Genomic DNA, 24094 nt, shown 5'->3' on the forward strand with positions numbered 1-24094 from the left:
TGCTTCACATTAAAAGTTTTACACCAGTGGGAGACTTCTATTGAGAGGCAGACATGCAGTGTGTTTGTTCTCGAATTTGCTTCAGTATAGAACGAACTCTACGCAACATGACTGGGACATTTTCAACACGATTTGGATTGGGATCAAGCAGAAACACAGCGAGTCGTTGAGTTGCAGTCAACAGGCTTTGCACAAATACTCAAAAAACTAAAATGTTGACTTTAATTAAATGTATTATATATAGTTTTTTCAGTGCATGTCATCAAGGTGAGTTTTCTCCCTGCCTCGTCATGGTCTAAAAGGAGGAAGAATACTCGCACATGTACAAGAACTGTTTAAATACTACTTAAAACTTGATCAAAAAAGCCCTACGCTTACATCCATGCATGTGGTAGTTCTAGCTGATGAGTAGTGAGTACTAGCCCAGTTCAAGCACAGCTCCTTACACTATTCTCCCCACCATCCCTTCTGCACCCCTCTTTCTCATTTGCCTCCCCCTCTTCCTGTCTCTGCCAGTGGATGTCTTTAATCAGAGCGTCAATCAGAGTGCGGCGCGTGCAAGAGAATGAAGCTTAATCCAATATAAGATACACAAGATAATACAGCTGTTAAAACCCTCAGCCGCCTGCTAGATAACAACCCTGTCACCCACATTAAGTCCCCCACTCCCCCTTGTCTTCCATCTCCCTCACTTTTGTCGGATCTCGCTTCCTTAATGCTGAAATGAATGGTTGTTAAATCTCTCCATCAGTGATTTTTTTTTCTTAATTGGAGTCTCTTTGCGTCAGTCTCCCTGAGGGTTATTATTGTTAACAAGAATCCATGAAAAACAAATGTTGGATACATTGAAATTAGATTTGAAATGATGTCAGAAGAATGAAATATTGTCTGTGAAGCAGTTATTAAAGTCATAAAATGAAATTGCTTTGCCAAGATGTGGAGAACATCTTTAAACACCTAATAAACTAAAAAAACAACTTTTATAAGTGTGGTTTTTTTTTGCCAAATACTTTAGAGGAAACTGATTTTAAACACAACTTTAATTAAAAGTTGCTGTGAAGCTGCACAAATCTTTTCTGATGCAGGGCTGGTTGTTGGATTATAGCAGCGAGTCAATCCATAGGCTTGGAGCAGATTAACCAGTTAATGTGACCTACTGGCCAAACTGGTCAGATTATCGGTGAAAGTCAAACGGCAAAAGCCAGAGAGCATTCAAAACTGAGAGTGAAGTAAAAACAACAGCAGACAGTGGGAGATAAAGCGTGACCACGGGTGGGTGAACCGGTTAAAGCAGGCGAGGAGTGAAAGCTTGTTGATAGACGTTTAAACTAAACAGACACTTAACAGACAGATGTGAGGAGAGATAGTTGCTGCGTAGGAACAGGGAATTAATGGAGGGTGACCTCTGGAGGAGGGGCTTCTGTCACCACCTGCAGGAGTCGGTGGTTGGGTTTTAAGAAACAGCATGGGTGAGGATGGAGAGATAAGATAGGACGCCAAGCCACTCGTCACATTTATAGGAGAGGTGACATTTAGCCAGGCGACAGCTCGTGTGTTTTTAATGGGTGGAAAGGCCACAAAAAGGGCAGAAAGTTTAAAAAATGTGGTGTGTATCAAGGACTGCATGCCCAAACAGTTAGGTTTGGTGTCAAATGTGTCTTTAAGAATGACAATCAGCTGATTTACATTTGTTTTCTAATTGTTTTTTTGTGTAGGTGCAGGGATGGTTTCTTCAGTTGGAGTATAGGACACCTGTCACCTCCAAAATCACACACACACACACACACACACACACACACACCTGTCTCTTGTCTAGGTGAGGAGCATAATGTACGGGTGGGACAGAGAGATAGAGAAAGACCGGTGCCGGCTTTGGAGAGGGAGAAACAGGGCTTACGGAGGACGGATGTAGAGCTGGAGATAAACTAAGCTTCAGAAAGCGAAGCAAAATGTGTGTTGGGCACTTTGTTGTGGGGGGGGGGTCAGTGGACAAGGGGAGCGACAGGCGCGCTTGAAGGTGGAACACAGAGGGAGAAGCAAAGAGGTGGCCTGGGAGACAGAAGGGGAAAAATGAACGGGCAGAAGAAGAGAAGGGGAAAAGGCAATGGGAGGAGAGGAAGAGACGGGTGAGGGAGAGGAGGGAGGGTCCGCGGGTTCATAATCCCCTTACAGACAGCTTTGTTGAGTGATTGACAGCCCAGCACGCCGCGTTAGAGCCCGAGCACACGGAGGCCGCTCTGGCTGGAGGGATTATATCTCCCCTGGCTTACAACTCCACCCCACCCCACACACACACACACCACCTCATCACCACCCCCCCTCCTCGATGGGGTCAAGTGGTACAGGCCAGTTTCTGTTGTTTTCACGCTCTTTTTTCATGCTCGTCCAGAAACCTTGCTTTGTCTCACATTGTTGTGTGCTTTTGCAAATAATGCTTAATGCGGCGGTGGATTGAAGGGGGGAGGGGGGGAGTGGAAAGCAGCAGGGGGAGTGTACACAAACCCACGCAGGCCATGTACACAAGTGCACGCACCCACGCATGACGCATGCCTGACATCCACACACTCACAGATGCGCACACACACATAAAAACTCTATTCAGAAAGCAAGGGCACGGCGAGGGTACAGAAGCACTTAAACAAGACCTTGAGTGAATTCTTTTGTTCTAGCTAAGTACCACCATAATAGAGTTAGCTCGCCCGTCACAAGAGTGATTAAATTTAAGAGGAAACATAAGGAGAAAACAAAGGTTTTGATTAAAAGGAGATAACCTAAAAAAGAATACAGGTAATTTAAAACACTTAGCATGATAGTGGCTTTATTTGGCCGCTCAGAAGCAGTTGTTTAAAGGTTGGAGAAATCAGATAATATGATGATTTTTTCAAAGTGCCAGAGTGAGACTGGACGTGTTGCCATGCTCAGCTGTGTACACACACCACACACAAATATAACGGCCACCCAGGACTAAGATTCCAGATGGGCCAGGCCTAACTGGGACCGGTGGCTTAACTGAAACACACAAAATGGTACCAAACACAAATACCACAGCAGCTGTGTGTGTTAGCTCGCGAGGACACGCAGGCGTACTTTCCAAAAAGCCGTGCAGCCAGAGCTTTTTTTGGAAATATGCATCACACACACACACACACACACACACACACACACACACACACACACACACACACACACACACACACACACCACACACACACACACACACACACACACACACACACACACACACACACACACACACACACACACACACACGGTGGAGGGCTGCACATGTTCGGCACAGTGACCCACAGCCACTGCCACCCATCCATCAAGTGAAAAACCAAAGAACACAAGAGAGAGAAAAGGAGGGCTTTTGTCCCATCTCCCCCTTTCTCCCCCTCTGCACCAGCATTCTTCTGGCTAGATTTTCTTTGTGGGGAAGTAGGGAAAGAGGGAAGAAAGGATGAAAAGAAAGGAAGAAAGGAGGGTGCTCCATCTGTTTTTTCCCCCTTCTGTGTCTGGGGACTTGCAATACAGCTGCACTCTGATGCAGAGCAAGATTGATAAAGAGTAAGACGAAAAATTTTTCGGAAGGGAGGTTAGAGGACGGGATATCTAATGAGGGAATGGCTTCCTGATTTCCAGAGAGTTTGGAGGGAGTGGTACATCTGCTCATGCATGTAGGTGTGTGTGTCAGTGTGTGTGTAGGCCTAGTCCTGGCTCACAATCACTCCCAAATTACTTTGACACCGCAGTGATAGGCAATCATGATTATTCATCCTGTCTTCACTACAGAGGTCCTATTTACTGCTGGACAGTGATGAGCGACTGAGGAGAAACAGAGACTGCACATCAAAAACCACCCACCGTGAAGAAGAGAAACAAAAAGGAACCAGAGTGGGGAGAAAGGAGAAGAAGAAGAGAGAGAGATGAAAGCAGTTTTTTAAGAGAAAGGGGAATACATTTAACAGTCTGCCAACTAGCTGTAACATGATAACAGCTTGGATACGCAGAGAAGGAAATGTACACTGCTGGTGAGGCACGGAGAAATTGAAAGAAAAGACAAAAGAAATGAAGGGGGGATTAGTGAGGAGAAGTGGACTGGTTTTACAGACTGCGAGGGGTAAGAGTGCGTGTGGGAGAGTACGAAGCTGAGTGTGTGTGAGGGCTTTCAGTGGAATCGTTAGGAGGAGGGGGGGGGCTCTTTTGTTCACAGGGAGCCGAGGGAGGAGGACGAAGTGAAGGAAGGAAGGAAGGCAGGAAGGAAGGAAGGAAGAAGTGAGGGATATGCTACTGACGGAGAGGGGGTGGGGGGGGGGGGGTGTACCCCCGAAGAAACTCAACCCCTCCACTTGGACTTTTGCCAGAACTGAGAGCAATAACATTTTTCATCTGAGCATGCATGAGTCTGTGTGTGTATACAAGCCCCTTCACTGTGTGCATGCATGCATGGCTGTGTGTTAACGCTGGTTGCAAGACATGAGGACAAAGGCAAGAGAGAGAGGAAAAGAGGGCAAAATGGCTAAAAAGCAGCTCTGTCGCAAATCGCGCACTGAGTCGTGTATTATAGCCAGCGCCGGGGTATCAGATGATGGCATGTGGAGGGAGCAACAATCCGCTTCACCGCTCTTTCTATACAAGATGGATCTTGTTAGAGTTACTTGTCCCGGACAACAAAGCACAGCGCTGCACTCCACGTCCTGCAAAATACGACCACTTGGAAGCATTCAGCTAGTTTACCTTACCTTCATGCTTGGCCTTAAATCATCTCGTCAGGTTAAAATACTTTAATGGGCAAATTATGGGAGAAGCAGCCCTTTTTTGAATTCGACAATCATGCATTTAGGGGTTTGAAAGAGATTAATAAACCCATGAGGCAGGATTTTCCCAGTCTAAAGAGAACAATGTAGCCCAAATGATGCCAAAGAGAGACTAACATCACATTAAAATTTTAAAATCTGAAATTTGCTTCAGTATGTACTTATAAGTGTGGGCTATGTAAATAGGGACAGGCTGCAATTAGCTTAGCTTAGCATAACAAGAAGAGGAGTAGACAAGTGACGTCACCCATTGGTTTGTGCTGAACAAGACATTTTAGGTGACTAAAAATGGAAAAACAAAAGGTGGAAACAACGTGAATAGGTTAAACTTCTTAGACAAGAACACAGACAGCAGTGTGGTCGCAACACGCCATTAGCAGGGCATTCACGCCCAGAAGCACTCTGCATTACCGTTTATTTAGCTCTAAATGAGACCATCATTTACAAAAAAGGCCATCATGACATCTTGAAAGTAGTAATTCAGACCTTGAACTTAAAGGAAATGACTACATAATAAATCAGGAAGTTGGGTGGTCTTTCTTATCATCAAGTCTTTATGCTAAGCTAAGCTAATTGCCGCCTGTCTTCAGCTCCATACTGAAAGCAAAGACATAGGAGTAGAATCACCACCTCAGACAGAAAGCACATAGCTGAATGTTTCAACTAAAACACACACAAACTGGAAAGTTTAAGATGAAAGATTCCTGTGATCAACCTTTTTAAAATCTAAAATCAATTCAAAACAGCTACACTTACCAAGTGCCATCTCAGTATTCAACCCCCTACACAACTTTATGTAACAGCTAATCTACCCTACATTAAACCAAAAAGTTCAGCATGCGAAACTGAAGAAATCATTTTTATCTTACATTTCCATCTTAATCGTGCATTCTGTAAAACGCCAATCCTACTTAAATTGTATTCAATGCAGAACCCAGAAAATGGAGCAGGATTTTTTCCCCCCACGCAGCTAGCCAAGGTCAGTTTCCCAATAGACTGCAACAACGATGGGCTAATGCCAATGCCAGATGGACTGCGCTCACTGTACGGTATTTTACCTCCTAATTAGAACTATGCATATGTTGCACACACACACACACACACACACACACACACACACACACACACACACACACACACACACACACACACACACACACACACACACACACACACACACACACACACACACACACACACACACACACACACACACACACACACACACACACACACACACACACACACACACACGGAGAAGAAAGCGTGAAATCTGTAAAAAGAATCAAGGTGCTGGGCGTTGGTGTAGGAGAATATTACAAAAAGATCTGAGGTGAAGTAGGCCTGTGCTGGTATAGGGTTAATAAATCAGTTTGCTTATTAGTAAGCTTCAAGATGATTGGTCGTTATAACAGCAGGGGCCGTGCAGGACAAGGTTTTCTACCAAAGCCTCTTAGCGGGAAGATCATCACGGACCAATTGTAAGTCAATGGGTAAAGATTATCTTTACGCTAAGATGCTTTGGAGTAACAGGTCTCCACATCTCCCACACAAGAGACCCAACATCTCCTGCAACACCCAGAGGATGCACCCCCCCCCCCCCCTTTAACCACCCCCGATACAAATAAAAGCAGTGAACGTTTTGTAGCTGAGCCGTGAATAGTTGCTTTGCTTTGTTACCGGGCGCTTTGCAGGCGGGATGATTCATGTCTGCTTAAAGCTGTGTGTTTTTTTTAGTAAATCTCTGGATGACAGCTTCTTATGCCAAAAATATAAATGTAAAATGGGATATTTGAAAGGCAAACGCCACCTGTAGCCACTTTATCATTTACAATAGCAGCTAACAGGCTGTATGCCTGACTTTTCTAGGTCCATTTCACAGTATTATTGTTATTCCCACTATGACTTTGCAAGATTGTGTTCTACCTCCGCTACAATGGAATACAATCAAATGAAAACATCCTGGAGACACCATTTGACTGTAGGATGAAAGAGCAGAATGAAGGAATCAGACCGTCTCAGAAATACTGAAGTGTAATGCTTTACCATTTGACGTACACACAACATAGCATTCTCTTTTATGATATGAAACGTCGGGTTTCCAATCCATAGAAAGCACTTTTTACTGTAGAGCAGAGGACTTCAAATATTGATCATACAGTGGAATTGTAGAGCTTTGCTTTTTTTTTACGGAATTGATTTCGCTTTTGGCAAATTAAGGCCATCAACACATAGTTCTGTTACGAGGAATTTAGCATAATTTCTGCCTCTGTTGGTCCTGCAAACTGTGTATGAAGTTTGAGCAGTGTGTGTTTGCATCATCTAATCTTATCATAGGAACTGTAGTAAATAGAGAGAGGGGGAAACAGCTGGCAGTCTCTTAATCGCTCCACGCTAAGTTGATCAAAGGGCTCATTCTGCCCAAAAACTCTGAATTGAATTCCTTTAAAGCTTACCAGGTTTCACGCTGGACTTCACAGGGATAAATATTATGGGACGTGTCAGTAATGAGGAATGAGGGGCCAGCTTGGTTGTATGTGAGCAGGAAGCAGCTAGTCATGGTGGTGACCTATGGATCATCAGTCACCCTCCCTGTCTGGGCTGTGTCACGTCAGTACTGTCAAACTAGCCGCACTGCCCTAACAATCCTTCTCACTCCTAACTTACATCTCCGTCCTTCATGCTTTATTTTGTTTCCTCCTCTGACCCTGCTCTCCCCTATCTCTCCCTCATCTCACCCAGACAACACCCACTCCTTCTCTTTCTGCCCTCTCGCTCATATCGGTCGACGATGTTTGCCAAAACCTCAGCCGTGACGAGAACCAGCCGTCCCGACAGCAAACGCGCTCATTTGTCTCTCTTGTGTAGACACACTCTCCTTTCTCTTTAACATTCAGGAAAACTATTTTGGTCCGGTTTTCAATCAAAGCGCCGTGTGCACGTCTTTTGGCAGACGGTGAAAGAGCAGAGTGATGGAGTTTCAGTGCTGATGGAAGTGACGGGACACAGAGGCTCAAACTGTAATGAACTCGGGCTACAGGGGACGTGAAGTGAAAGATAAGAGGAACAAAGATTCGTCTTTGGTTTTGCATTTTACAAGTTCTGGATAACCATGTGTCGGTTTATGCAAATAAGACTCCACCTTGATGTTGATTCAGTGAAGAGCAGGAGTGAAAAGACAACACACAGTGAGTGACAGGGAGTGTTGAAGAACTCCCTGTCATAACCATAGGCGCCGATTTATGTTTCTGCCGGTGGGTGCTCTAAAAAGTTTAAAGCCCGACCCTCGACAATCTCCGTGTGTGCGGTTAAATCTCCGTGGGTGCTCGGCAATCTCCGTGGGTGCTCGGGCCCCGAAGCACCCACGGTATCGGCGCCTATGGTCATAACAAGCCATCTAAGTCTTATAATGCCGCTTTTCCACCAACCCGGAGCTGGAGCCGATAAAGATCTGGTTTTTCGTGTTTCCACCGCAGCGGCGCCGGCTTTAAGCGCCGAAAACCGGATCTTTCTGGCCCCACTTGACTGCCCGGCAAGATCCAAGATCCAATATGAACCAATACGTCATGCTGACTTCAAGGGGGGAGATTAACCTGCACAAGAAAAGTTCATGGCGAGTACAAGTAGTAACAAGCAGTAGCGCTGAGCAAAGTGACAATAACGCGACCACACACTTATAAAACACACACTTCATAAAGTCAGGCAACACTAAACAGGCTCAGTGTGATTCTGTTTATTTCTACCTTACTTTAATCACCATCCGTTCACTTATGGATCATTGGGAAGAGCAGGCAGACGTTTTCCGGTTGTTTTTTTCATATTGCAGCTATCGGATAGAATCAATACATGGGCTACACAGGTGGCCATCAGAAGTAAAATCATAATGAAAACTACACCGGTAAAATATGCCAGTAGAAACGGCTTATGCCACAATAGGATAGCAAAGTAGTGAAGATAGTCAGAGTAGCCTCACTTTGCTATGCTAACATCACCTGTTTAATGCCAGAGACAATTTCATAACAGCGCTGTGATGCCAAACAGCGTCAGTTCAGACTGAAACACATTAACTTATGGGGAGGGGGGGTATGCAGCAGCTGCTCGTGTGACAGTCAGACAGTGAATACGAATCACGGTTACGTCATGACACAAACGATGACGCAATGACGCAGCTCCACTTGAGCTCCACTCGGCCTCTGAGCAGTGGAAACACAAGGGGTGCTACAGGCTAGAACCAGAAAAGCGCCAGAAAAGCAAAAGATCGGATCTTGAACCTGATCCGGTTTGGTGGAAAAGGGGCCTTAGAGTCCCAAAAGCACTTTAAGAATAATACGAAATCTGCTAAAACGCTCACTTATTTTCCATTGGAAATCAACTTTCTTCAAGAACTTTCCAAAATTAGGTGTTAGTGTTCTGAAAGTCAACATAATACAGCTTGCCGGCCTGAAATCCTGCTTGAATGCTTAAAAAACTGATTTTATTAGAAACAGTTTGGAAAATCTTATTACAAAGGCAGATTTTGGCTAGAAAATACAGCTTTACGACTTCATTACAGACGCAAAAAAAAAAGATTTTATGCAGTGCAAGTGCACATGGCAAACATCAAAATGGCTTAGAGCTCGGAGTTCATTCCCCAGAACTTAGTATTCATGGCACAAACACACACATACCAGCACATCATCTGTCACAAACCAAAATCTACACACACACACGCACAAAATGACAAGAGCGTCAACTCTCTCTCGCTGCTATCCTGCTTATCTGGAATGATGCCGAAGCCACAGTAGCTGCCCAACCCAATGTTGTGGAGATGTGCAGAGCTGGGAGTCTCGTGATGCTGAGCCAAAACAAAACTGAAGGGCAAGGAGAGAAGGGAGGGAGGAAGAGGAGGAGGAGGGGGAGGAAGGAGAAAGGGCTGAGGGGAAAAGCTACGACACCGGAACACAAGTAAAAGAAAGGATAGAGGAGTTGATGAGCAGCATAACAGAGGTTGCTTCTACATTGCAAACACACACACACACACACACACACACACACACACACACACACACACACACACACACACACACACACACACACACACACACACACACACACACACACACACACACACACACACACACACACACACACACACACACACACACACACACACACACACACACACACACACACACACACACACACCCAGTCCGTTACCCTGCGTCACCCTAGGGAGGAGGATTGACCTGGCCTAGTCCAAATGCTGCCAGGAGGATTGGATGATCCTTCTTAGGCAGGGGTGTGCTGTGAAGCAAGCTAATGAGAGGCCTGTGTGTGTGTGTGTGTGTGTGTGTGTGTGTGTGTGTGTGTGTGTGTGTGTGTGTGTGTGTGTGTGTGTGTGTGTGTGTGTGTGTGTGTGTGTGTGTGTGTGTGTGTGTGTGTGTGTGTGTGTGTGTGTGTGTAGTCTGGCTTGGCTAAGGGGCTCTGGGTTCAGCCACCCAGGGCAATCTGCCCAGGGATGCTGGGTCACATGTGACCCCTTCAGACCCGGGGCCCGGATTACTGTTCCCACTACGACCATTGTCAAATGTGTGGGTGTACATGTTTCCAGGGGAAGAGAGTTGCTTGTTTGTGCATGTGTTCCAATGCTGTGAACCAGCTCCGCCAGCCACACGCTTTTAATCTCCTTCATCCTAATCATCAGCACTTTTAACAATTACCAAAATCCCAAAGTCATTTCTAAAGCCTCGGGGACTGGGGGAGTAAATTAGTTCTTTAGCTAACCCCAGCATATTTACAGCGGCGCTTTATGGCTGTTATGATGTTGATGAATGTGCGCTGGCCCTGCCAAATAAACTTATAATCGAGTGATAAAATAATGAATGAATTCCGAGTGGAACAACAGTCAGTGACGCCTGCCAATTTCCTCACCTTTCCCGTGAGTGTGTGCGCACATCTGCCCTCCTGTGTTTATCGTCTCGTTGTGCGTGTTCAATGCTCACTTGCAACAAAGGACCACACACTTTTTACAGTGTCTGACATAGGGAGGGGAGGTCAAGCCCCATGAGTCTTTTTTAATGGCATCTGTTGAGAACATGCAACTGCAATAGATCTGTAATGTCACACACTGACTGCATACCTGTGTGTCCATCTGCAATGCCCAAAGAAAGCACGAAATAAAGAAGAAGGATTCCAGCCTGTGGCAGGATTGGCTGCCTTTCCCCTGGCATTTCCATTCTGCAACATCAGCTCAAAACTCTCTTCACAGCTCCTGTTGCTCTCAGCTCGTAAACTTACACACACTCCTCTTTTTCACCAAGAGAAAGGGGAGGTAGAAACAGAAAGGGAGCTATAGGGAGGAGGGGGTGGCTTTGCCTGCTTGTTTTAACAGGCAGCTTGGGCAATATGGTTCATATTCTTTCCTTCTCTTCATTACATTCCTTCTCTTGTTTTCCCTCGCTCCCAAAATAAAAAAGAACTGCCCGGTGGATATTCTCTAATCATTTAGCCTGAGGATGCGTGTAGGCTTACCAGGCTCCTGCTTACTTATCCACACAGCCCAGAAAAGCCTCGGTGCATTCATGCATTATTCATGAAGAGGAAACCTACGGGTGGATCTTACGAGGCTGAAACCGGGTGTGGAGTTTGAAACATACAAACAATCAATAAATGAGTGGAATGCTACTCCTTTGATATGACACCCTGTTTGACCCACTAACATTCATTCCTCTCTCGGCGCTTGGTCCCAGAATGCCCTCGCCAAGAAGATTTCCAGTGATTTCTTTTTTTTTTGGAAAGCCTTTCTCAGTTTTTTTGTAGTTGAAACACTTAGCCCAGTTAGCTAGTCTTTTATCCGGAGCCAATTAGCCGGCGATTAATGAATTATTGAGAAACGGGAAGGGGGGATTAAATTTTAATGTGGATCTTAGGGGGAATAGTTGTATTACAAGTCACCGCGAGCGGCGAGCAAGGAGACGCCCACCCTCAGCAGCCGTTTACAATAATCTACAGCCGTTTACACAATATGGAAAGAGAAAAAGAAGAAGAAAAAGGGAGAACTGTTAGCAGTGGGAGGGGTGAAAGAGAGGTTTTGGCCTTCAGAACAGAAATCAAACTTGAAAAGGAGCCAAAAACTACAGAAGTCCATATGCTGTGATCAGAAGAGTCACCAAAGCCAACATTCACTCCACTTGAGTTCACAGTCTTTGTGTGTGTGTCCACCAGTGTGACCTAGAGTCTGTGAACCTGTGTGTGTGTGTGTGTGTGTGTGTGTGTGTGTGTGTGTGTGTGTGTGTGTGTGTGTGTGTGTGTGTGTGTGTGTGTGTGTGTGTGTGTGTGTGTGTGTGTGTGTGTGTGTGTGTGTGTGTGTGTGTGTCACCTGCACTCTTCTACCAGCCCCCCCAAAGTGAAGAGCAGTAATGCAAGATTCGATCTTTCATTAGGGCGGCTGTGTAAGGCCGATAATAGGAGATGCTGGATAAGGATAATGTATGTCCGGGGGGAGACTCTTCCCAAGGTGATCGTTCTGGTTCAGGTTCTCTCTTCCTCAAGCAGAACCTGTATTGGCACTTGAGACTTAACTGCTATTGATTTACTTAGGGTTAGGACTGTCTCTCTACCGCTCCCTCTGTTTCACATTCACCTCCTGGCACCTGTCTCTGTTTATACACCCCTCCGTCTCCTCTCTTTCAGGCGGGTTGGAGTAATTTCGACTGATGGAGCAGTCAATAAAAGGGTGGATGCAGCACTTGTAAGCATTTGGATACTATATTTTATTTATTCCAGGAATTCACCGGGGTCCTCTCCTTTCCCTCATCACCTCTGTCGCTCCCAACACATCTCTGGGTACGTCACAGGCTGCTGTAGCGCTATAATTAGTGGCTGGATGTGACACATGTTTCCAATTTGCCACTTCTGGTCACTGCACCAGAGAGGGGGGGGGAGTGACGGAGCGAGGTATAGATAGAGACAGACGGGAAGTGACAGGAGAGAAAGAAAAAAAAAAAGGACGGGAGAGAAGGAGGGCTTTGAGATGGAGGCATCACGAGAGAAATCTAGGAAAGAGAGAAGGGCTCAAAAAGGCGGAAAGGAGGCGAGCTGCAGGTGGACGGTCTAAACTTCAAAGCAGAACATCCAGCAGAGGTCGAGAGGTTAACAATGTGACAGTCCATTTGCTGCACAGACAGGACGTGAACCATACATGCGCTCCTGCACCTGATGGATACACACTACTGCTTCTGCTTGCATTGCGCCTCATTTCAGAAGTACAGACCACATGTGTGTGGGCTCTGGACTGTGTCCTTGGGAGATGCGCACTATTTGGACAAGCACGGGCTCTTAACATATTTCAGCCCAGGGCGAAGATTTAGCCCTGAGGCGGCTCAAATTAAAAGCACAGCTCTCGTCATGTCGAGAAACAAGTGCATGGAAGTATGTGAAGGGGCCAAAAAAATAAACTGGAGGAATGACTAAGCTGATTAACTATGAATAGTAAGCTTGGTGAATAAGCCGCACAATAGGCTTTGTATTTTGAATATATGAGTGAGCAAATCTGTGGGGATGACTATGGAGTCTGGCGTCAAAGCCACCACACCTATAATTGCCAGCCAGGCCCATTCACTAAGCCCTGACACCCACCTGGCACTAAACTCCATTAGGACACAATAGTGTGGAATCACCTGTAAGGCCACAAAAGCCCGAGCTGTTAGCTTCTCACTTAAAATTACCCTCCCATGTCCAACTCTATACTCCCTGTTGGGCGAATCCACCCACTGCTGACAAAAAGCCCTCATTAAGGGCTTCATGCCTGGCTCCACAGCGGGGGCCCACGCACAGTCACATCTGTAGAGGGGAGAAACCGGGCAAGACATATAGCCTGCAGCACATGGATGCATTGAAAACCTGTTAGACTCTAAATTTTAAAAAAGCCCCTGGCATGGGTGTGAGCCAGGGATGATAATGTTTGGTAAGCTGCTACAGAGTACATTTGCTTTTGTCGTTGTTTTTGCATTTTAAGTGAGTCATGGAGGCAAAAGTTCAAGAAATGGGAGCTACTCCATACTCCTTAAAACACAAATCCTTATAATCTGGCTGCCTTTATTTAATAATATGAGAAATACAGAGGATTTGCTGAAATTAAGCCTGGTTTATCTTTTTCTGTGTTGTATATGTTTTCCCTTTCCTTGCAACATTATATATTTGGCACTATTTTATGTCTTTCCTAATTATGTTTGGTATTTTGCATTGTTGGAGGACACTTCAGATTGGAACTATACTGTAGCTTTTGTATAACACATAATAGGCCTAGTGTCACTTTTACTGAGGCTGCTTTCACATTACTTTATACATTAAAACACTGTTACTGGTGTCCACTTGGATGTGTATTTTTGTAAATCTGTATAACTTCTATTTTTATCTTTAATACTTTATGCTTGCGTCTTTTTTTTGCTATTTGTAGTCCCTCTGTGGGACGAATAAAGGTATTCTGACTTAAATTCCCTCTCTTTCACTTGCATACATGCTGCCTTGTTATTCTCCAACTCCCCCCTTCCCTCAAATCTCCCTGCCACCAGGCGTCAATTCAGACACTGGGAAATTGGCAGAGGTGTGTGAAAGTGTCGCTCGTTAAGCCCAGACCGCCGAGAGGTGTTTAAAATGACATTTCCTCAGCTAATGCCTGACACCTTCTCCAGAGGCAGGGGGAAATGCAAATGAGTGGGCACCTTGCTGTAAAGAGAGGCCTGTGGGTCGGGGCCTATGGTCTTCCACCAAGGTCAGCCAGCAGCATCTATTAGAGCACCATCACACCTCTTTATTATCCCACACGGTGCTGCTACAGGCCGGCAGTTTACAAGGACTGTACCAACTACACCATCCACAGCTGGATTATCCACTATAATCAATGTGAGGGGGACACATTCACAGCAGCTGTGAAACTGATCACCCTGGGTCAGCACAAGGTGTATACAGTTATCTAATTACACTTAAAGATAGCACAAAACGGAAAGGAACTGTGTTATTCTGGTGGCAAAATAGTAGTGGATTATTGTAATTATGTAACTTTATGGTGTTTTGTACGTCATGATTGCATTCAAAGGCTTAAAGTCACATTTCAAACATGCAATTACAGTAAAATTCGATCACTTTTTCTCTCTTTCTGGAAACTTCCAAATTGAAACGTGCAGATTAAGAGAGTAGTGGGATTTTATGGAGAGCTCTTACCTTTCGTTCAGTGAATTCCAGTAGATGGGCTCCATATTGCTGGCCGTCGTCCCCAGTAAATCCAGTAAGAATATCAGCAGGAGTCCCAATCCATTCCCACTTCGTCGACAGGCCATTTCAACCCTGACACCAAGCATTTGTAGTCCCATTTAAAAATAAAAGAAATGGTTTCTGTTTGCAATGCTGTAGCAAAGGTGATCCTCAAAACAATGGATGTGCGACGACAAGCCGATCAGGTAGAGGCAGTCAGCGTGTGGAGTGAAAGCCCGCTGTATACAACCTTGTGGATCCAAAATATAACCAAATGTGGCTGAATTAAACCAAAAACAGACAGGGGAAACTTGTTCAATCCGTGCGTCAGGATCTCCAAAAACGACGGTTTTTCTGCGCGTCCACGGTCGTACTATTTCAGTGCCGATCCCATGACTTTCCCATTAATTTCTCATTAGTCCTTTCTCCAAAGCAGTGCTCCTGAGCTCAAATATAACTCCACTGAATCGAATTTTCGGAAATGTACCGCCACCCAAGCGCTATTTCTGTTGCCTCTCGGTGCGCCCTAATTGTCTTTTTCCGAACAATGTTCCCTTGTTCTGTGTGCAGACTCTGTGTGATTTCTCTCCCATTACCTTGTTTTTCTCCAAAGATCAACCCTCCAAAATATGAATTGGGAAAGAAATAGTCAGTCTTTCAGGGGGAAACAGTTGAGATCCGAGCCAAAGAAACCAAACAATTGCTATTTAAAACGGAAAAGATGCGACTCGTGTCCACAGCTCCATCCTCATAAAGACATGTTGATGCTCGCTGGGTTTTAGTCAGTGCGTAATGCAATCCTTATTTTGTAAAACACACACGGGTTGTAAATCCTTCAGCAAACGGATTAATTAATTTTAAAAATCAGGATCCAAATAAGTCCAAGAGAGAAACAGACCAAAGAGCTACTCCACTCTCACAATTTCGCAAACGGGAAACTTGTGAAGTGATTGAAAAAAATAATAAGAGTCCCTGTTTGGAAATGGACGCCTATCTGCAGCAGCGCATCATTTGGATTCTTCTCATCCAGAGCATGCGTTATCTTCAGCCGTCTCTCTGCTCCACGATCCCACCGGTTTGACTGGCCCTAATGCTCGCAGCACATTGACAGACCGACTGGCTTGTTTGAGAGAAGGAGGAGGAGGGAAAAAGGAGACGTGGATGAATGGGTAAAAAAAATCCCCATCCTCCGACTGGCAGGCAGTGCGCACTGACGGAGCGCAATTCTTCCAGGCTTTTTTCGAGGGGGGCGGTATCGAGTCTCTTTTTCAGCACCTCCTCCTCCTCTCTGAGTTTCAGGGGCCCCCGACTCGGACCTCTGGACTCCCTGGCACTCTATTCTGCCTCCTTTTCTCAAACGCAGAAGTAGAACCCCCCACCCCCTCTGCTCACTAACGCCATGATGGAAGAGCGAGAGCGCCCTCAATGCATTTAATGGGCATCACATGTGAATTGAAAACTGGAGAAGATATAGACATTTCAATAAGTCCCTACAGGAGTTTTATTAAAGATGAAATATGCCTCAAGGTGCAGTATGAACTCATTACAGATGTATTAAATGAATATTATGACTATATTTTAAAAGATAAAGTCCAATTAAACACTATAGTCATATTTTTGGATAGTATTACTCACTATATAAAAGGACCAGTGGCGGTCATAGAGCAATTTTACTGGGAGGGGGGGGGGGGGGGGGGCATGTTATTTAAAGAGAGATGGGACACATTTAATGTAGGACAAAAGATACAAAGACAGTTTAGTTCAGTAAATAGTATTAGCCTAAAAAAAAGAAAGTTGTTTTAGTAACAGAATTTGTGTCAATGACTTTTATTAAATCACATTACGCTCTACTGTATCCGTGGTGTAAAGTAACTAAGTACATTAACTAAGAACTGTGCTTAAGTACAATGTTTAGGTACTACTAACTTGAGTATTTCCATTTTTTGCTACTTTGTACTTCTATCCCACTACAATTCAGAGAAACATGGTGTACTTCTACTCCACTACATGTATTTAATAAAATAATAATAATAATAATAATAATAATAATAATAATAATAATAAAGTATTTTTGGTACTTTAAGTTTATTTTGATCCTAATACTTTTTGTACTTTTACTTTTTAAATGCAGAACTTTTGACTTGCAACATAGTATTCCTACACTTTGGTACTTCTACTTTTACTCAAGTACAAGATCTGAGTACTTCTTCCACCTCTGTACTGTATAGAAGTGTATGTAAGTCACTTTGGATTAAAGCGTCAGCGTAATAGTGTGTAATGTAAATACTCACTGGAAGAGAATGATGTCACGTTGGACTGGATGCTCCTCATAAGTCTGCAGGCCAGTCTAAACAAAAAGAATCCCCCCTCTCTGTGTGTGGGAGGATGTGGCCCTCGCTCTCTCTCCGTCCCCCATTGACAGCAAGAGTCCCAGCATCCAGCACTTCAAAGTGGGCCCTCAGCTTGATGAGGTACAGGACGGGTCGGGTGACAGGCCCCACTGAGGGCCACACACACACACACACCAATGTTTACACTGAGGCCCCTGGTTTGCCAAGAACACTGACACTGATTCACTTATACACACACACATAAACATGTACAAGGTGGGGACTGGAGGTCTGTCAAACATGTGGTTGTACTGCCCCCATGTGGTAGATGCAGTGCACTATAGGTCAGAGGGATGTGTCAGACAACTACCAACATTTTATCCTACTCTGTTAGAGTTTAAAATATTCTCCATCCATCCGACACTTCTGTGGTTTCATTATTATACTTTTTAGAGTTGCACCAGAGAAATAACACCTGAGAGATACATTGCTTTTAAATCAATTAGCACAATAGCTACAGTCTAGTTGGTCGCATTACAAATCTTAAGTCAGGCTCCACCAACAGTGCAACATACCATAAGATGTTGAACAGTGCAAGAAAACAGTGCAAGTGACACAATGTTATGAGTAAAATGCAATGACAAAGTGTTGTGCTGGAAATCAAACCTACATGATAACTGGGACACACATTTATGTCACCTTTTTTTCACTTCAAAATAAAAGCTTCAACGATATTTTGATGCTACGCTGATTTGTAATCAAGAGCATTGCCTCTTAAAAAACTTGCACTCAATAGGTTTGGTGAGCAGTTTGTATAATCTTCTTGGAAAAGTGTTATGCTTTAAGATGCTAACTGGAATTATTAATTCATATTGATCATTTTAAATAAATAAAAGATCAATTTTCTTTTTTATATTGCCTCAATTCTCAGGGATATTCAGTTTCCTGATTTGAATAAGCTTTTCTTGTTGAAGAACATGGGACAATAAGCTATTGTATTGCATTATGGGGAATTTAGGATCCAGCTTTTTGGAGTTTGATCAACTTTAGAGCCTAAAAGTCAGTATCTCAGCATGACAGCTGCAATAAGACACTCTTCCAGAAACATACAGGAGGAGAGAACCAAAGAGGAGATGAAACATTTCATATTTTTCATTGAAAATATTTCACAACTGAGGGAGGAAACACCCGATAGACCATGAGCATCTCCTGCTGCTCCTGCACAGCCAGGGAGAGAAAGGAAATGGAAGTGAGACAGCAATACAAAATGGAGCTGGGGGAGCAAAGATGATTAAGATAAAGTCAGGTCTGCAAGACAAGAAGTCCCAAGTCTTGCTCAAGGGCAGGAATATCCTCTGCTATGCAAAGAAGAGCATGCTTTCAACAAGAACTGTAATTGCAGGTCATGAGATCCAAACAAGAAACAAATAGATTTTTAAGAGATGGTCAGAGAAGGAAAAAGAAAAAGCGAGCAGAGATGGAGCTGTTGCGCTGACCTCTTGAGAGCTTGGCAGGGCGGACGACAGAGCTAAATGTAGTGGAGGAAGACGGCATGACTTAGAGACAACAGTAGTTCAGAGGTGAAGCTGGCATGAAAAACACCTTCTGCTCTGTCTGGGAATCTATCCGTGCGGGGTAAACTGGCTGCTTTCAGGTTCTCGCTCGCATTCCTGTGCGTCAAACATGAGTCAGTTTAGAAAATTGCCAAGCTATAAGATACCACCTACATCAGACAGTGCGGATGTACCTTCCAGGGTGATGTCTGACGATGTATTAGCATTGCTTAATGCAGACCCGTAGCTGTGTGTCAGTGTTTATTGGTGCTTATTTATTCATGCTGACCTCATTTACTGCTCCAACCTTCAACTCTTCCTCATAACCGCATCCTCTCCCTGGTGGCTGCAGTCTGCTCCAGCTGCCAGACCATCGCCACACACACACTCATAATGTTCTATAAATACACACATGCATAACACTTTCACACAGCATGTATAGATGCAAACATAAGCAATTACAGTAAGTGCACAGGGAACATTATGCATGTGGTGGTAAGGTTAAGGATGCACACATGCACGTACACACAGACACCCATTGTGGCGGGAGTACAAAGACCCTCAGACAGGAAAACATGTACCCTGGCGGGAGTGAAATTTGCACCGAGGGGGGTGCAGAAATATGTGTGGAGCTTGGCACCCTCGCATGCCGTTGCAGTTGATAGATCTCAGCTGCATGTTATCCTTCAGAATCTTCCCCACACACACACCATCATATCTTCCTGTGACAGATAGAGAGACGGGGGGCAGGGGGATTTAATGAGTGGAGGTGAGGGGATGTGTATGTGTGATGTGCACATCACACATACACATCGTACAGAGTGACTTGCTGATTCTGTGCCAGTAAACAATTTGTAGCTGACAGTTGATCTCCCACTAACCTACGACATTTACATAGTGTGTGTTTGCTGTTCAGTGTATTTGAGACGACTTTCCTAACTTTTAACGCCATTCTCCTCCTGATGTACCAATCGAAACATTACATGGCAGGGACTAGGAGGCAGGTTTGGGGAGATTACATGTAATGGGATTACTTTAGCAGGATGCAAAAAGCGGAAAAACAAGTATTCCCTTACAGGTAATTAAAAAAGAAGCTAGTACATCTATTAAAATGGGGATTACTGTGTTTTATAACAAAGAAGGATATTATAGGTAGATTATTATAGGTACTGTCTGAATTTGCTTTTTGCTTTTCATTTAGGCTACTTTAATTTCTTTAAATGCAGTTCAAATAAAACACTGTGTTAGATGAATGTGTGAAACTAAAACAATTGTAAACTATACTATTCTGTAAGCCTAAATTATAAGAGGACACAGTTTTTATCCTAATTATTAAGGAATTTGATATTGAGGAAATGCAAAAGTGACGTAAAGTAATCAGGTTACATTGCTTTTATATTGTTAGATATTATTTTCCATTACCAAGTTATCGTAATGGATTAGACTGTTAACGTAACCCTCCGTACTGCTTGTAGGTGCAGTTTAAACTGTTGCTGTAGTTTCTGGAAGGAAATCTGTGACAGCATCCCAACTTTCCTTCAGGTTCTAATAAAAATACATTTAGAAACCCAGTTAAGTGACTCATCATACTTCAAGTTTTTGGCTTGCAACCTCTTTAAAAAAGTGTCGTTTGCAACCCCTTACGGATTTTCTCCTTTAAACCTCTGCATCCCTTTTATCGCTATCATTTGTTGCTACCTAAAGAGACCAAAACCATCCAGTGTTTCACTAGAAAAGCCAACATTAGATGAATTAGATCATCTTAATTGAACTAACAACACAATACACGATTCAAAAACTGGATTCAGTACATAACATTAACTGTAATCCTTGTATCTTGACTCTAAAGTAGCCCCCTATGAGGTGCAGACCACCCACAATCTGTCCACTTATGAGGATTTCCTCATCTTCTTATCTCCATGAGCATATCTGATGCAAGGACACGCTCGCACAAATCTATCCACACTTGGACTTTGGCTTTCATTTTCTCTGCGTGTCATCTCCCCTCCTCTACCTCCCTTTTTATTTTGTCAACAGGGAGCCTCCTTACTCCTGCTAATCTCCTCCTCCATCTGTCTCTTCAGTCCTTAAGAGAGCTCTTCTGACCTGGCCCACTCCTCCACCTGCTCCCTCTGACCACCTCTATGTACTGTGGCGAGGGGGAATTAGGGAGGTTGTGGAAAGATGTGAAGAAAACGACTGGCGCTGAGACAATGTTGTCCATGCCGCCTGAGGGCAGGTAGAAGGATGAATTTAGGCCTCTACCTTTCCCAAGAGTGCAATTACCCAACCAATTACTCTCTGTGGGCAAAACACACCCCACTAAACCGCCAAGATCACATCCAATCTGTCAGGGCTGGCTGGGATACTGGGTGCTTAGTGTTCTTCAATAGGCTCACGCTCATGATGACTAGCTACGGGGATTGCCAGAGGGAGTGTGTGGAGAGCAGGAAGAGGGGATTGGAGGAGGATGAGAAGCAGGACACATGCAAGTTCATATCTTAAAGTTGATATTCTATATGTATTACGGCTTACGTATCCGTGAGAGAAATATCAATGCGGAGCGGCTCGTTTCTACCTGAAAGCAACAGCAGAATATGATGATATGACACATCTTTACTCTGCATTAATCTTCCCGGCTTTCTCAGATAGATATCCGTGTGCCTGCCTCCACATCTGGAGTGAATAGGGGATCAGGATCTGGAGTGAAATGAAACCTCATGGTGCACTGCCTTTCTTTCCCTGGCTTCAGAGCGTGTGCAGGCATACAGGTGCCAATTATTTTCACATCTAATGTAAACCAGAGAACAAGGACGCATCAATCACCGCTGCTGCCTTTTGGAATGGAAATGGGGTGTATTGATAGGAGCTCAGCTATTTTGGTGGCTGATGAAATGACTTGGTTGAGACTTGTAAAAATATCCCAGCAGATTCAGGCTTGTAAGGAAAACCTAAAGTCGTCTGAACTTCACACTGGTCCGTCTATAATGAGCAGAAAATATGGCAGTGTGAAAATGACATTATACTCCTGACTGAGAACACTAGGGGGTTCATTTCTGATATGTTCCATGAAGACATTCAGTAGTTTGGGACTCATATCCTAAGTTAACAAGTCTTTGAACAGCTGCAGGGAGGAAATGCATGGAGCCTGACACTATAGTAATGCAAAGGACAGCAAGACAGTTCTACAGTCAGAAGATCTACACTACAGCCTTGCTAAGCTAGCACCTCTGTTATTCCTTTTCCACCAAGGTGGTTCCAGGATCGGTTCTGAGCAGATGCCCAATTTCAGACCAGTTGCTTTATCCACAGCATGGCCCAGAAAAATAGTTCAACTCAGGTATCAACTATTTGCACGACCAGGACCAAGAACTATATAATTAAGTGGCTTTGACGTAGCATACCAGTGCTTTGAGTAATATGCTAAAATACTCAATGATAACATGTTCAACATAAAGTGTACGTTTAGCATGCTAATATTTGCTAATCTGCCACAAAAAACATCTGTAAAATGTCTTTCACATTTTATTATTTAAATTAAATACTTCAAATATCAAAAACTCATTTGGCATTCAGAGTTGCCTCAGAGAGGGTATAACCACAATATAAGTACTTAAGTGTTCCTCTTTTAAAGAGTATTTTCATGTTGTAGCTCTCTGAGGTGAATCACATTCACACTCTGTTTTAGGTTCAGTACTTGGGTAATTACTTGCAACAATGTCAAGAGACAGGATGCCAATTCCATTCTTTTATATAATCTGTCTCTACAAAAACTGCAATACTAATTTAATCCTAAAGCTGATGCTGTTCTGGTTGTTGTGAGACCAAGGATCTCAGTAGCAAACAAACTGGTGTCACCAAAAGGCGCAGACCCAGATTGATTGATTAAGTGATAGCTAAATATATACAAGATTCCACTATTGCCCCGAGCATAACCTACTCAGGGAGGTATGGATTCAGCAAGGCACACTATCGGAGTTCCTGATTCAAAGCTGTATGATCTTGGCTCCATATCTTGTCCAACTGCAGCACACATTTGAGCAGGTTTAGATCTCACTTCATTTACGTTTCCTAAAAGCCGGAGATAAGGTGTCAGATGTGTACATGTAGCAGATAACCTATTAAATCTGAGGAAAAACTGGATGTAACATCTAAACTCTGCTGGTGTGTCAGAGCTGGGTCAAAGCGGAGCCCTGTTCTAAGCGGCTGCCAAACACATTCAAAGTCTCTCTGAGATAAAGGAGCCGTCCCTTTGACATTTTCAGAAATGCCATGTATGACAACCTCTGAAAGCTACAGCAAATTTGTTCCCTCGGCTTCCTGTTCTGAAAAGCCGTTTCCTTTCAAAGACAGCATGAGAGTGACAACCAGAGAGCAGTCTAGACATTTCAGCTTCCCAGTCTTCAGAGTTGTGTTCCTCCTTTTCTCAGTGCTAATTCAGCCGGGGTCACAGTGCTGAGTGTTTGCTTGAGTGCTTCGCTGTGGGATTAGGAGATTCAACAGGCAGACAGCCATTTGAATAATTGTTTTCAAATGTCTTTCTTAATATCAAGATCCCATTACTTACTATTCCGCACACTCCCCGGTGATGAGCACCGGGACTTAAGTTTGTGTGTGTGTGCGCCTGTCTAATGGAGGGCACTTATGCAAGACCATAGAGACTCTCTCAGGATGCGAGGTAAATGGAAGCGCAGCGCACAGACACACAGAGCCCTTGATGTGGATTGGCTCATTAACGGTGGTGAGACTACACTGCTGCCACCTTGGGATGAAGATAATGGCCTCGCTGTCATCTGTGTGCCAGCACAAAGGTTCGGCTTTCTAAAGGCAGCACAGATACCGTTTTCTATACAAACAACTTATACGTACACGGGTGTTTTAACAAAATGAATGACAATTGTTCAAAGTAATCACGAGCATTTCATCAGTGGCGTGGTGGACCTGGTGTATACTGAAGCATTAGACAATGAAGACATTAGACTGAAAATCAATATCTGTCATATGTGAGTAGTGTGTTTCTTTGGCCTGCTTTGACAGTAATACAGCAATCGCCTTAACACAGTTCTCTTCATGCTTTGTCATGATATACAATTAAGATGATGGTAGAAAAACCACAAAATGGCAACAATTCAGAATGTGCAATCGATTACGCCTTACCCCCAGG

The 24094-nt window shown here is 44.0% G+C and overlaps 1 protein-coding gene across 1 annotated transcript in view; it reads right to left on the bottom strand.

The window, feature by feature from the left end:
• Positions 1 to 16145, bottom strand: part of efnb3b (ephrin-B3b) — a 72740-nt gene extending 56595 nt beyond the window's left edge. The window contains exon 1 of the mRNA XM_063900203.1: positions 15018 to 16145. Within this exon, the coding sequence (XP_063756273.1) occupies positions 15018 to 15166 (149 nt within the window). The 5' untranslated portion in view covers positions 15167 to 16145. The remainder of the gene's footprint in view (positions 1 to 15017) is intronic.
• Positions 16146 to 24094: the final 7949 nt, after the last annotated feature.

The sequence above is a fragment of the Eleginops maclovinus genome, chromosome 14 (assembly GCF_036324505.1).
Source record: "Eleginops maclovinus isolate JMC-PN-2008 ecotype Puerto Natales chromosome 14, JC_Emac_rtc_rv5, whole genome shotgun sequence".
NCBI classification, from domain to species: Eukaryota; Metazoa; Chordata; class Actinopteri; order Perciformes; family Eleginopidae; genus Eleginops; species Eleginops maclovinus.